The 14,864-nt window shown below is 38.8% G+C and overlaps 1 protein-coding gene across 2 annotated transcripts in view; it reads left to right on the top strand.

Moving 5' to 3' along the window:
- The window catches only part of aqr (aquarius intron-binding spliceosomal factor), a 46,030-nt gene that overhangs the window by 7,687 nt on the left and 23,479 nt on the right, over positions 1 to 14,864 (top strand). For both annotated transcript variants that reach the window (XM_003442946.4, XM_005477181.3), the window contains exons 12-25: positions 595 to 711; positions 799 to 912; positions 1,712 to 1,815; positions 4,802 to 4,904; positions 6,260 to 6,380; positions 6,633 to 6,774; positions 7,245 to 7,423; positions 8,214 to 8,381; positions 9,885 to 10,054; positions 10,815 to 11,056; positions 11,203 to 11,352; positions 12,081 to 12,150; positions 13,121 to 13,231; positions 13,648 to 13,757. In XM_003442946.4, coding sequence (XP_003442994.2) covers positions 595 to 711; positions 799 to 912; positions 1,712 to 1,815; positions 4,802 to 4,904; positions 6,260 to 6,380; positions 6,633 to 6,774; positions 7,245 to 7,423; positions 8,214 to 8,381; positions 9,885 to 10,054; positions 10,815 to 11,056; positions 11,203 to 11,352; positions 12,081 to 12,150; positions 13,121 to 13,231; positions 13,648 to 13,757 — 1,901 coding nt within the window. The remainder of the gene's footprint in view (positions 1 to 594; positions 712 to 798; positions 913 to 1,711; positions 1,816 to 4,801; positions 4,905 to 6,259; positions 6,381 to 6,632; positions 6,775 to 7,244; positions 7,424 to 8,213; positions 8,382 to 9,884; positions 10,055 to 10,814; positions 11,057 to 11,202; positions 11,353 to 12,080; positions 12,151 to 13,120; positions 13,232 to 13,647; positions 13,758 to 14,864) is intronic.

Raw genomic sequence — 14,864 nt, forward strand, 5'->3', positions numbered from 1 at the left:
CTCTTTAGGTCTTACTCTTACTTCAGCACATGCTGCCTTGAACATCACTTTTCAGTGATCGATATAGATATTTTGTTTGTGTTTTGCCTCACAGTTTTGTATTTCACATTTGGTTTCACAATAGTGTTCATTTTTTCCCTTTGCGGCACTCTTTATAGTGTGAATCTGTATGCTCTAGTCACTCTCTCACTCAAAAGTGTTCTTTGTTATATTCTCACCAAAGCAGGTCTGTTATCTCATTTTGACAGGGCTCCTCTGTTCTTGCCTTTATGTCATGTTCCTGTGCTGCAAGCATCAACCACATAAATAATGAATATAGAAGAGAGTTAGACAGTTTTTGCCATGTTGTCTTCACATCTTTCTGTCAGAAAGCGAAAAATAAGACAAACTGTCTTATGTTGAAAAATAACCTTAAGACGAAAAGAAACAGCAATCAATAAGTTGCTTTGATAATCATGATGCTGAGAAATATGGTTGTTCGCAAACCAGTAAAGTTTAGTTTAGTGTAGTTTAGTTTGTTATCATTTGGAGGTGAAGACTTATTTCCACAAATATAAAGTCCAGTGCAGTAAACATGGTTTCATGTGTGTATAGGCACTGCTGCCCACCAGGCGTTGGTTCAATACAGTGCTGGATGACTCTCATTTGGTGGTCAGATGTCACCTCTCCAGCCTCACAAAAAGAGAGAAGGAGGGGCATCTCTTCTGTCAGGTACAATAAAGCAAATATGCATTAAAACTTGTCAAAGACAATTTTCATGTTCACAAAGAATTAATTGTTATTTCCTCATCTTTCTAGTTGCTGGACATGCTGAAGTTCTACACTGGTTTTGAAATCAATGATCAGACAGGAAATGCACTGACTCAGAAAGAGATGACCACTTTGCACTATGACAAAATCACCTCACTGCAGGTAAGAATGATATAAAATGATTTTCAGATATATGATTTCATTTGCATAAACTATATGGATAAAAGTACTGGGCCAGCTACACAGGAGCTGTAGGTGTAATGCTTTGAAGCTTCCAGCACACAGTGCTGATGTTAATGCCAGTGGTGGTTTAGAGCTGTTGAGTTATTGAGTCTATTGGCGTACTTTTATGCACCTCAGCATTCTGCAGCCCCGCTCTGTAACTTCATGTGGACTGCTGCTTCATGGCTAAGTTACTGTGTTTCCTAAATGCTTCCCGAATGCAGTAATACTACTTACAGTTGAATATCGAATTTTAAGGAGGGAAAAAACTTGTTGCAGTGGCATTATAGTATTACATACAAATGGATGCACGGTTAGGTGCTTGAGTTATACACCTGTGGTAATGGGACTGAAAATACTGAATTCCATCTAATGTAATGGAATAGTTTGATTTTCCAGCTTGCCTCACAAGCAACTTTAGTTTTATATATCAAAGTAACTGTTGCAGAGAGCAACAAATATACCAGAGTATCGGATCTGGGGTTTTTTCATAGTTGTAATAAGAAATTGACTCTTTCCTCATTTAATGCTGAATGTGAATGTAATGACTGTGAAATAATAAGAATGAATGTAAAGTATTCAGGACTGTTGATTTTTTTTTAATATATCTTTACGAATCACATTTTGAGTAACTGTCTCAAGAAACTATTTCATGGAAAAATTAGTTATGTATTATAATGGTGACGTGTATCTAGACATCAGTCTCTCATAGCACTGTTTTTTGGGTTCTGTCTTGCAGAGGGCAGCCTTTGCTCATTTCCCAGAGTTGCACGACTTTGCTTTATCCAGTGTCGCATCAGTAGACACCCGAGAATCCTTGACCAAACACTTTGGGCATCTCAGGTAATTAAAACAAAAACAAAAACAAGTAGCATGTTGTAAAGGATGTGATGGGAGGATATGCATCATAACTGCTAAATTAGCTAGCAATGGAGCATCGCTTTAGCTGGCATGATTGCTAATGTGTAAATATTTTGCATGTTTATTAGAGGCTTTCTGTGTTCATCATTCGGCCTCTTTAAGTATCTTTTGACCTCAAAAGCTCAAATTCTCAGCGTATAGGTCCAAAAGAATCAGCTCCTAGCGTATTGCTACCATGTTCAGAGGTTTTCCTGAACACCACAAAGTACAAGTTACAATTGAAACAAAGAAGGAAAAAAATTAATAATAATGAGCAATATAGTAGGATTTTTGCTTACACAACAATCCCACCAGCTGAGGCCAATGCCCATGATTATCTTGCTCCTGTGTTGTAATATAGCAGCTCCACCAGTGCTGTCTGACTTTCTGCTAAATGGCAGCTAGTGAACCCTTGAACAGGCAGCTGGTACCAGCCGGAGAGAGAGGCACGCCTCATTAATCTAATCGATTTGCAGTGGCTTGAGAATAAACTCTTGGAACAGCTGTGTTTGTCAGATCATATTAGCTTGCCAAAGAGCCGAAAAGCACCCTCACTTTGATGAACTGGCCTGTGTGTGTTTTCACTTGTTCACATGTATGTGAGAGTGAAAAGAAACTGATTCGTTAGTAATTTGTAATTATTTCAAGATTTTATGTTTCTTGAAGTTGACATTTTCAAATTACTGACCGGAACCTTTGTGTTTGGCTCGGCTTTATTCTAATTCACCAAGTGATTACTATTTTGTTTTTATTGTACGGAAGTTCCTTATTTGTGACAGTTGTTTAAACAACTCAAATTTGTCTTAGCTGGCAATGTCTCCATATACATATTTCTTTCCACTTCAGTGGTGAATTATAAAACCTTAAACCCCACATTAAATTTCTTTGAATCAGGCAAAGCGATATGAGGCGAGCTGAGCTGAATCAGGTAAAGACTTAGCTGAACCATTTTGTGCATTTCTAGGAGCAGGAGCTCTGCTCCTTTTTCCATAGAATTAAGGTTTTGAATATAGCAGGACGGCATTGTTCACTGCTCCACAACTGTCACCAAAGCAGCTCCTGGGTTACTCCAAATATACGATCAGATTTAACGAGGCACTTTTCATCCAAACAACTCCTGCTAATGCCAGTTTATTCCAGCTGTACTACCCATGGGCTAAGCTCCCAGTCACCTGCCGCTCTGAATTTATCCACTAAGTCCCCAAAACACACAAAAGCTAGCTAGCTCACACTTATACAGACCCATACTATTACATATATATGCAAACACAAATAAACACTTTTTTCAGGTATGCGACAACAGGTGAAGTGCCATTTATGGCCAAAAATGAACTGAATGATATTGAATTCAAACAGAAAAGAATCCTAATTGTGACAAATGTTAACCTTCACTACAGAACATATTAAAATAAGGAGTGTGATTGGTGCTCTGGATTATAGTCACTGTGGAGATGTTTGTACAGATGTTTAGATCTTTTTATCTGTTTTTTTTGCCTCTGGGACAGCTGTGACCAGTTGCATTATGGTTTTAAGTAGTTCAACCATTAGGACAACCTATCCCTGTGAATGTAATATCTCCAGGAAATTTGATGGAAATTCTTGAAATTAGTAGTTATTGGTCAAAAGTCAAGGTCACACAACACATTTTTGGCAGAAACATGAGAATTCTTAGGTTTGGTTTCCCAAAACCAAACACAGAACTTAGGTGTCAGTTCTCACCTGATTGCACCATCCTCATTTCTTGTAGTGAGTTGTTGTGCTGCTGTTATTTTGTTGCTAAGGGAAGGAATGTCCACATGATCCATGGCAGGACATCCAGCGGGCCACCAAACTGCATCACTGGCAGAATTGCCACCCCACTGCTCGAGCGTGGCATCACAAGTAGCAAAATGCATGCACATACACGGCTACAGTTGGTCAGTCCACGTGTGGCTGCCCAGGCCTGTCAAAGTGTGTCCCTCCAGACCTTGTCCCTTGTTGGGCACCAGACCCTGTCTGTGTCACAGTGTGTCAGCCTGATTAAAATAGGTCTGTATGCAGAGAGCCACACCTCAGCCTTCCGAAGCGGAGATGGGCTTTGATTTTCATAATCCTTCTCATCAGTGCAGCTCGACCCCTCAACATACACGCTGACAGAGCAGGAATGCAGTGTCAAAGCAAACAGAAGCACTTTGTGCCACAGTGCTAATAAGCACTAATAAGACTTTGATGAGGCTCCTATTCTAACACGTTTACAATGTTACCATTTGGTGGATTGAAAACCATCCATGATTGCCAAAAAATAAATAAATACTAATTTGGAATTGTCAGACCACAGGACAGTTTTCCACTTCACCTCATTTTGAAAAAGTCTGTTCTACTGTAACAAAAGGTGGCAACATTTCTTAGTCTTGTTTATATTAGATTTTTCTCTGCATCATAGACTTTGCAGTTTCTGCACATTTACTCATGCAGTTAATGACACTGACAATTGTTGAAGGAGCATACCCAAGCACATGGAGGGATTCCACTGCAGAATGGTGTCTTATTTTATGTAATGCAAGATCATGGCTTTTCAGTATTGTGCAAGGTAGATTATAAAATCACTAATTTCTTTGCAGCTGTATATTAATAAACACAATTAATTGTTGAGGATTTTCCCCAACACTGTTGCACCTCTCCCCATCTTCTGAAATACTATCTTTGTACTTCTTTGAATAAAACAGGGATTTGTGTAGATTGTATATAGATGAAGAATATAGATATTGGACAGATAATAGTAAGAATGTATTCTTAATTGAGAAATCCTATGGTTGGTATTCTTATAATCTTTATCACTTGAGTCTTTACCGAACATTAGACAGGATTTAGTTAATATTTGTCATAATTGTCATACCCGCTCTAGACAGAAGTGTTGCTTCTTTTTCTGATGTTTTTTCTTTCTCTGTAGTCCCAATATGCTCCACAAGGTGGCCTCTTATTTGTGCCTGCTGCCTGAACTGCCTGAAGGGCAAGACACCACTATTGAGAAAGAGGTTCTGCTTGAGTTGCTGGTAAGTGCACTGTTGGGTTTATTGGGTTATGTATGTGAGCATATCAGTGTTTTTTTTGTTTCATTTTGTTTGTTTTTATGATATGTTTCTTGAAATTTAAAAAAATGAAATATTAAAATATTTACTCCAGGATTTGGCAGTGATTAATGCCTGAGACCTTAAATTAGCCCTTTAAATAAACCTATACATCAGGCATTGGTTACATGGCAACTGAGAATATAAAAGATGTATCACTGGTGTTTATAAACAGTTATTTTACAAAACATTCACTGGTCATTTGACGATACCGTATACTAGGATTGGATTTTACATTTTAAAGTAATTAATCTCATGACCTTCAAATACATATGGTATTCCAGTTTGACTGCACTGTCTCTTGTGAATTTGCCTTCTAATCCAATAAAGGCTTCATGTGGGCATTTCTGTAACATAGGGTAAATTGTAGGCAGGACTAATATGATGGAGAGTCATTTGTTTATTTCCTTTCATGGAATCTCTGAAGAAGCCTAAGCTTTGATTTTGCTCTGTAGTCACGCTTTGCTTGCTCTCCTAATTTTCTCTTTCAAAACCTCTCCTGGAATCTGGGGGACCCTTGTTTGTCTAGTCTCTCCAACGTACACACTTACCTATTCATTGCAGACCTCTTCATCAAAGTGGTTATTTCTAAGCTGTCCTTATGCACAATTGCTGTGTCTTATTTATCTGAATATGTTATTGCAGGAGACTCTTTGAGGGCTTTCATTTGTGCGTGCATGAGGTTACGCCCTAAAACCAACATCCTTGCACAGATAGATTCAAAAACAAGTGGTTGCAGGACTGTAAGTTATAGCAAAACAGTCATAACAGACAGCATATAGGATGAACCAGTTATAAGGAGAGCAGATACTGATGACAGCATTTTTTACAGTTTATTATTTATCCTCCCTTTATGTCAAGGAAACAAATAAATCATTAGTATAAGTAACTGTTTTAAATTGTTTCAGCTCTGCATCACATCTTCAGACATCTACTCAGTGCAAAATGTTTTTGACACATCAGATAAACATCAGACATCTGTAAACATTGTGTTATTTGCATGGCCAAGCAGTTCATGTAGGTGTAGGTGGCACCGTACTCTTTTTCCATATAGTGTAGATAAATGAGGCACAGAGAATCAAGAGTTGAACAGAAAAAACATATTTAAGGCCTATAACTGACTGTTTGAGTCGCCTTTATTTCTTTTATGTCTAAAGGAGGAAGTAAGAATCCTAAACATTGGGCCAAAAGGGCAGTGCAGCATTTGTTTATTGACATCTTCTCTCCAAACATGTTCTCAGTGTCATTTTTCTCTCTTGCTGTTTGCCATCCACATACAGGTGTCTCGTCATGAGCGCAGAATCTCTCAGATTGAGCAACTTAACCAGATGCCCCTTTATCCAACGGAGAAGATAATCTGGGATGAGAACATTGTGCCAACAGAGTATTACTCAGGAGAAGGTGTGTATTATAAATGAATGTGTGAATTGTTACTGAGTTGGCATGTCTGTGCATGTATCTATGTGAGTTGACATGAAATAGAATACATGCTACTGTATCTGTCTAATCTGTGCCTCATATTTGCATATACTAAATATCTACCCACATTTTTGTTATATTCGGTTTTATATGCAGTGTTATAACACAAGGTCTCACAGACGTTTACATCTGAACATGCAGACATCAGTTATTATTTTTGTTCCGTCTTTTCAGGTTGTCTGGCTCTACCAAAGCTAAATCTCCAGTTCCTGACACTCCACGACTACCTATTGAGGAACTTTAACCTCTTTCGTCTGGAGTCCACCTATGAGATCAGACAGGACATAGAAGATGTGATTTGGCGCATGAAACCATGGTGAGATGTCATCATTTTTGTTGGCAGCACAGAACACTTAATCTGCAGTGCCTTTTTGATTTCTTGGTTAAAATATGCAAACATCACTGAAAAAAAAAATAGAAAGACATAGTTTGAAGTAGGAATGATGTTTCTTTTAATGCAAAAATAAAGCATTAAATAATCTATAGCATACTTTGTGTTTTTAGGTTAATTAATGAAGAATTGTATCCTCTGTCTACCTCTCACGTGGTGGCGCAGCACATTGACAATAATTTATGGCATTTGGTTCACCACATTTTAAAACCCATTGCTTAACATAATAAGTGCTCCCATTATGTCAAGTGATGTAGCAACTTGCTTGTTGTTCCTGCAGAAGTAAATAAGTAAGCAGTAGTGCCATGTGTTGCCCTAAATCCAGCTGATTTCCATTCTTGACAACAGCCCACAGCACTTGTCTTAAGTTCTTGTTGTGTTTGTCTTTCTAACAGGCAGTCAGAGTATGGTGGAGTGGTGTTTGGAGGGTGGGCGAGGATGGCTCAGCCAATCACCTCGTTTTCCATAGTTGAGGTTGCCAAGCCCAACATCGGAGAGAGCTGGCCTGCTCGTGTTCGCGCAGATGTGACTATCAACCTCAATGTACAAGACCATATCAAGCATGAGTGGGAAGGTAAAAGTAGCGGACCATTATAAAGTCAAACAAACTGATTATGAAATTGACCCTATTTCAATGGATTAACTACACATTCCATATTACCTTGCTATACTTTTAGCTTTCCTGTTTTTTTCCCCTCTGTACAGTTCTACAGGGGTTTATAATCACCATAAAGTCTTCCCGTACTGCTGTTTTCTATCCTATCAGGCTCATGACCCTTTTTTCTGCCTTTACCACAGAGCCTTTGTTTTATTTCCTGGTCATTTTTCTTGCTATCTCTCAGTGTGGTTGATGAGGCAGCTATAGATAATGTCAACAGGAGCTTGACAGTCGTGATTCACAGGAACATAAAACACACACCGAGGCCTCTGACTGGCTGTTTGCTATAGCTTTCCGGAAAAAGATGCCAGCTCAATGTATGCCAGTGGATTTGGATTGATTACTAGCGAAAATGAATGCTAAAGGGGAAAAAAAGTAATCGCTATATTTCTAAAAATGTGATTATCTGCTGGATTTAAAAATATATTTTTATCTCACAAACTGACAACCTTGTTCTCTCCACAGCTACTTTTACAGTTTTATTTATATTTTGTATTTCAGTAAATGTTAGATATTACATCCATTCTTTATTTCCAGTAGCTCTTTCCCTAGAGCTGCAGGTTTTAATGATCAGGCAAATGTTGACAGGGTGGTTAATCTTCTTCCCCCACCATACTCCATTCTCCCATCTTTTATCTCTAAGTCATTTCCTTTCCTCTTTTTGCTACAAGACTAACACCCATAAACCTTTTTTCCCCCCCTGCAGGTCTGCGGAAACATGATGTTTGCTTTCTGATCACGGTACGCCCCATGCTGCTCTACGGCACACGTTTTGACCGGCGTCAGCCATTTGTGGATCAGACTGGCCTTGTGTATGTGAGAGGCTGTGAGGTGCAGGGTATGCTGGATGACAAGGGGCGTGTCATTGAGGAAGGTAGGCTCATATGCGTTTGTGCCTGTATACGTAGGCTCACACACATAGCAGTGACACCTGACATCCATCCACCTATCAGATCTGTACACAGTCAGCCCTAGCAGCTAATCCTCAGGAGAGGGTCAGACTGGTGTTGTCATGGTGACTGTCACTGTGAAACCTGGCCTTTTTCACCTTAAGACTTCATTAACCTGTGGTCAACAATGACACCTGAGAGCTGCTGGCTCTCCTCTTTGTTCTACTTATTGGATTTAACTGAAGGGCTTGCTCTGGTTTGCTTTATCTATAAGAGGGCACTTAATGTACTTGTCCTGCAGAATTAAGTAATGTGGTACATAAGCTACACTCACCTTAGATGAAAGTATTGCCAACAGCAGCAGATTGTGAAATTTAAAAAAAAAAAAAAACATTTCTGCAACAGTCCTTAAAGTAATCTTGGTTGGTTCAGTTTTTGGTTGCAAGTGTGGGAGTCAGAACATGTGTACATGTGTTGAAACATCCTTCCCTTATTCTTTCATGAAGTTTTAAATATGCAGAGGGGAAGGGCTTTAGAAATAGACATGCTGGGGAACATGTCCTGCCAATGGTGGCTTGTTTAAACTTTCAGCTTCCCAACAGGGATAAGTGGTACTTTGGCTTGCTGTGTGGAGGGGAGATGTCACATAAATCACTGGGCATTTGGTGAACGTGCGGGGGGACACACGTCAACGTGTGCATTTTGGGACACTCGTAACTAACTGACATACCATTTTATAAAACTGCTCAAGTGTAGAACATTTATATGAGCTACGATGGTTTAAATGTATTTTTAATGACTTGAACAATGTATGTCCCTTTAAATTAAGTATTGAGTTAATCCCACCTTTTAATAACTGACAACTTAATACAAAGGCATAAATATCTGTTATAACAGCTGAGACACCTTACTCCAGCTCCCTACATTGTTACTGAATAGTGTGGAGGGTGTAGCTTCCACTCTTAAGCTATCACCACACTCATTTTGGTAAGGTGGATTTTATTGATCTCCACATAACTGTGCACATTTGCACATGGGAACACATGTCAGAAATGAAGTGGATTGGTTTCTGCTCTGTGCCCTGCAGCTCCACACAGATTCTATTTAGAAATCTGTGATAGCTGCACACTGCACAACACAGGCCCCCTAATGGGAATAGGCCTAAAGCCCATGGCCAGTCAATCAAGTGTCTCCATGTAATTCCTCTTCCTGAGGAGGCATTGAAAGTCTTAGCTCTTTTTAAAGGGTTTTATTTTTTAATTTGAGAATATTTGAGTTTAATTACTTTGACTTAGTCAGAGTGACTCACTTAACATTGATCTTTATTCTTTTTCTCTGTCCGTAGTTTTACTTTTCTAACCTATGTTTAGGATTAGGATAAGACTTTCTAACAATGTTTCTAAAAATGCTGTACTGTTTCTAATTTTTTAAGTTTTTTTTTCATTATTTCATTGATATAATAAATAATCCATGGTTCTTTGGTTTAGGTCCCGAACCAAAGCCTAAGCTGCGTGGAGATGTCAGAACATTTCGTGTATGGCTTGACCCAAACCAGTACCAGCAGGACATGACCAGCAGTATTCAGAGTAACACCGAAGACCCATATGAGACTTTCAACATCATCATGAGGCGCAAACCTAAGGAAAACAATTTCAAGGTTTGGATTGCTTTAGCTTCAGACCTTGAGTTCTGCTTCTGTCAACATCGCCTTGAGTGATGTATCACTGTCTTTAGTGTTCTAGCTCTGAGATTGGGGCCGGGGTGACTCTGAGGTCTGAGGCGTTTTCTGTGAACAATCTTGATTGGGGTACACAGTCAGTGTAACATGCAGTGGTTCTTAGAAAGTTAACAAAATGCAAACCTCAGGTTTTGATTTCAAGACCTATTACACAGATTTCACATCATGGAATTTAGGTCATGATAAAATCAAACATGTGAGTATGTGAGACCTTTATTACTGGTTATGTAGCTTGGCGTCATTAGATTGTTAACTGGCATGAAGAAAACACTTATCATCCCCCCCCCCCATCTCTTTCTTTAACAGCTTTTCATTAGAGCATTGTCAGATCTGCTATTTCTAATTCTCCACATCAGTTTCTGTCTTTCACAGCCACTGCAATTACAGATGTTTTTGAAGTGTGCTTTTTTTCTGAATTTGAAAAGCGCAGCAGCTAACGGATATTCAGGCAACATCTCCATCTTTGAAGCATGACAGACATAAAAGTAAACACGCTTCCCCGTTTGATGCACAAAGTATTAGACCGTTTGCAGCTCATTAAAATATAATTGACAGACTTATAAATTATCTGCTGTCCCATCAGTCTGCCACAAAGCTATTCTTACCCAGCTAAACTGTGTTTTTGTGTCTGTTTTATGCTCAGTGTCATCTGTAACATGTTTCTCTCTCTCTGTTTCAGGCTGTGCTAGAGACCATCAGACATCTGATGAACACAGAATGTGTCGTCCCAGACTGGCTTCATGACATCATCTTAGGTTACGGTGACCCGGGCAGCGCACATTATTCAAAAATGCCCAATCAGATCTCGACATTGGACTTCAATGACACCTTTTTGTCATTGGACCACTTGCGTTCATGTTTCCCTGGTAACACCATAAAGGTCACTGAGGAGAACCCTGAACTTCAGGTTCCCCCATTCAGGTGAATTTTAAAAGAAAAATGTTTTGTTTGATCAATCTTAATCAGAATCTGTTTGCGTAACCATATTTATATAATTGTTTATATATTGCTAAATATTTCATAATACATCATATTTATCCTTCTTATTTTCTCTTTTGCTGTACCAGAATCACATTTCCCACCTCAAACACAGCAGACAAAGGAAAGAAAAGAAAGGCTGATGAAGAAGTGGAAAACAAAGAGGAAGACAAGACCTTGATTGTCGAACCTTATGTTACCCCCAATCGTGGGCCATATCCCTACAATCAGCCCAAACGGTGAGAGATCAATACTCGAACCTTTCCTTTTATCATTTAATAAGATTTAGTGTCAAGTAATTGTACAGTGCACTGATTTGTTTCTGTAATGCAATTACACCTTCGACTCACACTGTATAGTACACTAATATATTTTTGAGTTCCAAGCCTATTTATTTTTTATAATCTTATGCATATTAAGTCCTTAACCTGTTATTCAAAAACTTTATGTCAATATAAGAAGTGTAGAGGTGCAAATCTCTAAGCTATGTGCATCGTAGGTACCCTACACTGAGCTACTAATCCATTCTGATTTATTTGTCTACGATCGTTTCCATGGTATCTGATGTGTTTAGGATGTAATATTGTGGTGCTGTTTTGGTTGTTGTTATGCCCACATTTATAGATAGAAATGAATGGTGAATAGAAGGGTATTAGTATTCCTGTACTAATTACAACACCCCAAAATAATTGTGCTACATGAAAAGTTGAGATTCATCCTGTGCTTCCTGAGCATTTTCAGTTTGCACTTTGATATTCAAATCTTGATAGCAACAGCATGTCTGTGGGGAGGCCCTGACTTAGCAATCTTACAGTGTGGTCTCCAAATGCATCTCAACACTTGCAGCACAAAGCATCTCTTAGAAAAACAAATGAAGTCATTTGAATACAAATGGGTTTATGCTTCCAAGGGTATTCAGTATCAAATTACTTGATTCATAAATTTCAAGCATGTACGTGTCTTACAGGAACACAATTCCATTCACTTCTACTCAAATTGAAGCCATTCGAGCCGGGATGCAGCCAGGTCTAACAATGGTAAGAATCCAGTGTTTGATTTTAGTTTTAAGATTGTGTGGACACTATCTATTTAAAATGATATTTTCTTATTATGTATTTGACAAAAAAAACCCAACTAACTCATCTCTGTCTTGTATACTTATGGAAAACATCAAATTTCACTAAAATTCCCTGTGTACTTTTGAGGAGTACACATTGACTATACCAGTGAAATAGTCAAAATAGGATTAAAGCCACCAGTTGACATGCACAACCACAAAAATTTCACCCCAACCTGCTATTTTTATGTCAAAAGTTGTTTAACACACTGTTGTGACAAGAGTGCTGTTGTGTTGTGGTGACTGGAAACTGGCAGTGTGATCAGAGTTATTTATTGCACAGCTAGCTGAGGTAAATATGGCAAGAAGGCTATCACCAGAGCCATAAAACAACTCTGTATGCATGCCTTCATCTGCCACTCACTTCACCCCTTCTAACCTTCCTTCTTGGCATATGTCACAGTCATTAGCAGCCATAACAAGCACACACTACCTCCTGGTCTGCCTAGCTTTCATGTAGAGAAACGAAGGAGCTGATTACGCACTGATTTATGCATGAATGTGTAATTGTGCTTGCTAATTTTAGCAGAGATTACTCACCTGAGAGACCCACACTAAGACCAACCTGTTTCATGAATATTAATTTAGTAAATTTAATGTGCTGTTCCCCCCCAGGTAAGTAAATTTGGAGCTTATTATCATGATAACTTGTATACCAGGAGAGGCTTGAAAATATTTATGCCTCCTATGTTCCTCCTACAACTTTCTTGTTTGTTTCAGTAGCTATGTTCCCTACCCTTATGTGGATACCACTGGATTAGGTCTACCTTTGTAATCTACAGAAATGTTTCCTTTGCAACCTAACTTCCAACTTCTTAGTTTTTTTATGTACTACTGTTAAAATGCTTAATTTATTCTGACATAATCCCATTTTTACTTCCTTCCTCCAGGTTGTGGGACCACCAGGTACTGGAAAGACCGATGTTGCCGTTCAGATCATCTCAAACCTGTATCACAACTTCCCTGAGCAGAGGACCCTCATAGTCACACATTCAAATCAGGTCAACACTCCTCTCCATATATACACACACAGCATCTCCACATGCAAGTCTGATCTCTGAAAAGTTTCTATAATACATTGATCAACTAAATGTAAAGTTGTCAAGAGAATTTAAAGCTTGTTCTCAGAACTGCCCATTAATCAGGCAAGAGTCATATTCTAACCATGGAGGAGAAATTAAAAGCTAAGCTCCCTTGTGCCTTGGTCTTTTCCCCTCAGTATTTAATCATAAAGTAATCTTCAGCTGCTTTAAACTAAGGGGAAGCATGCCAGAAGGAACCTTAAACACCAGAAGTATAGTTTGATGATAATTATTTTCCTGTATAAGACTCTGCACACCCTCCCAAATTATTTTACTGACTTAACTTAAGTATATTACATACAAATGAAAGAGATTTTTTTTTCATTCCACATCAGGCTTTGAACCAACTCTTTGAAAAGATCATGGCTCTAGACATTGACGAGCGCCACCTTCTGCGTCTGGGCCATGGAGAGGAAGAGCTGGAGACTGAGAAAGACTTCAGCAGGTGAGGAAAGCAGATAACAGGTGGAAGATGACACACACAAATGGGTACAGCTAACCAAACAGTACTGCATATGTGAAAACTGAGACACGATTTCCCACAAGTGATGGTGCATTCAAGAAATATTCAGAATTACTGTGTATCTAAATTGCAGAGGCAACTCACATCCATTTATGCCATCTCCCACATACACAGTAGGTCTGAGCCAATACACTGACAGGGCTGCTACACTCTCATATGTCAGGCTTTGGACCTGGTTTATTTTCACTAGGCATTGTTGGACTCTCAGTCCTTTCCACCAGCCTAAGGGATCTGTCTCAGCAGCCATACACAAGCAGTACATGCCCAAGTAACCCATTCATAGCTATTCTGGACCACAACAGTTGATTGGTTGGTTCTGCCCCAGTTTTTAAAATAAATTTTAATAAGATAGCAGCAGGCCATGTAGAGAGAGTTATGTGGATTTACCACTGTTTGAAGCATTTGTATGTTTCCCTTAATATTACAGGATATTTACTTTGTGATAAAAAGCACCTGGTGATGACATGTTGTGAGCTGGCACTATGGAAGTCAAATTTAATTAAATAGGCGAAGATCCCCAAAATTGGGGGAATGAATTAATAATGAATTATCAAAAATGTAATTAATTCATAAATGAATCAAAATACCCAAAACTTAGGAACGTTTATTTTGTTCAGATCAGGAAGAAACCCTTTTTAAATCAGTGGTGATTGACTTTATCTGAGTATAATCAAATACATGCAGCACCCAGGCTCAACACTAGCTATAAATGCAAAAATGGAGGCAGGACACAGAACACACCTCAGGTAAGACTCACTGGTCCTCATAAGGAAGTCCCAGTGTCTCCCAACTGTCTTATATATGCTTGTTCTTAGTATGTCTAATGCCTTTAAGGATAGTGACTCAGTACTATTGGGACGTAGTAAGATAGGATGAAAAAGTAGGTGGGGGTCACTGTACTCATGGCACACTTCAGAAAACCAGAGTATCACAAAATACTCGAAATTGTACAGTTTTACATAATCACTAATGTATTTAACACTTTAATAAATGAACCAGCCGGAAACTTTTTTTCCACCACTGGCAGCG

This window comes from Oreochromis niloticus, linkage group LG19, assembly GCF_001858045.2.
Source record: "Oreochromis niloticus isolate F11D_XX linkage group LG19, O_niloticus_UMD_NMBU, whole genome shotgun sequence".
Classification (NCBI taxonomy): domain Eukaryota; kingdom Metazoa; phylum Chordata; class Actinopteri; order Cichliformes; family Cichlidae; genus Oreochromis; species Oreochromis niloticus.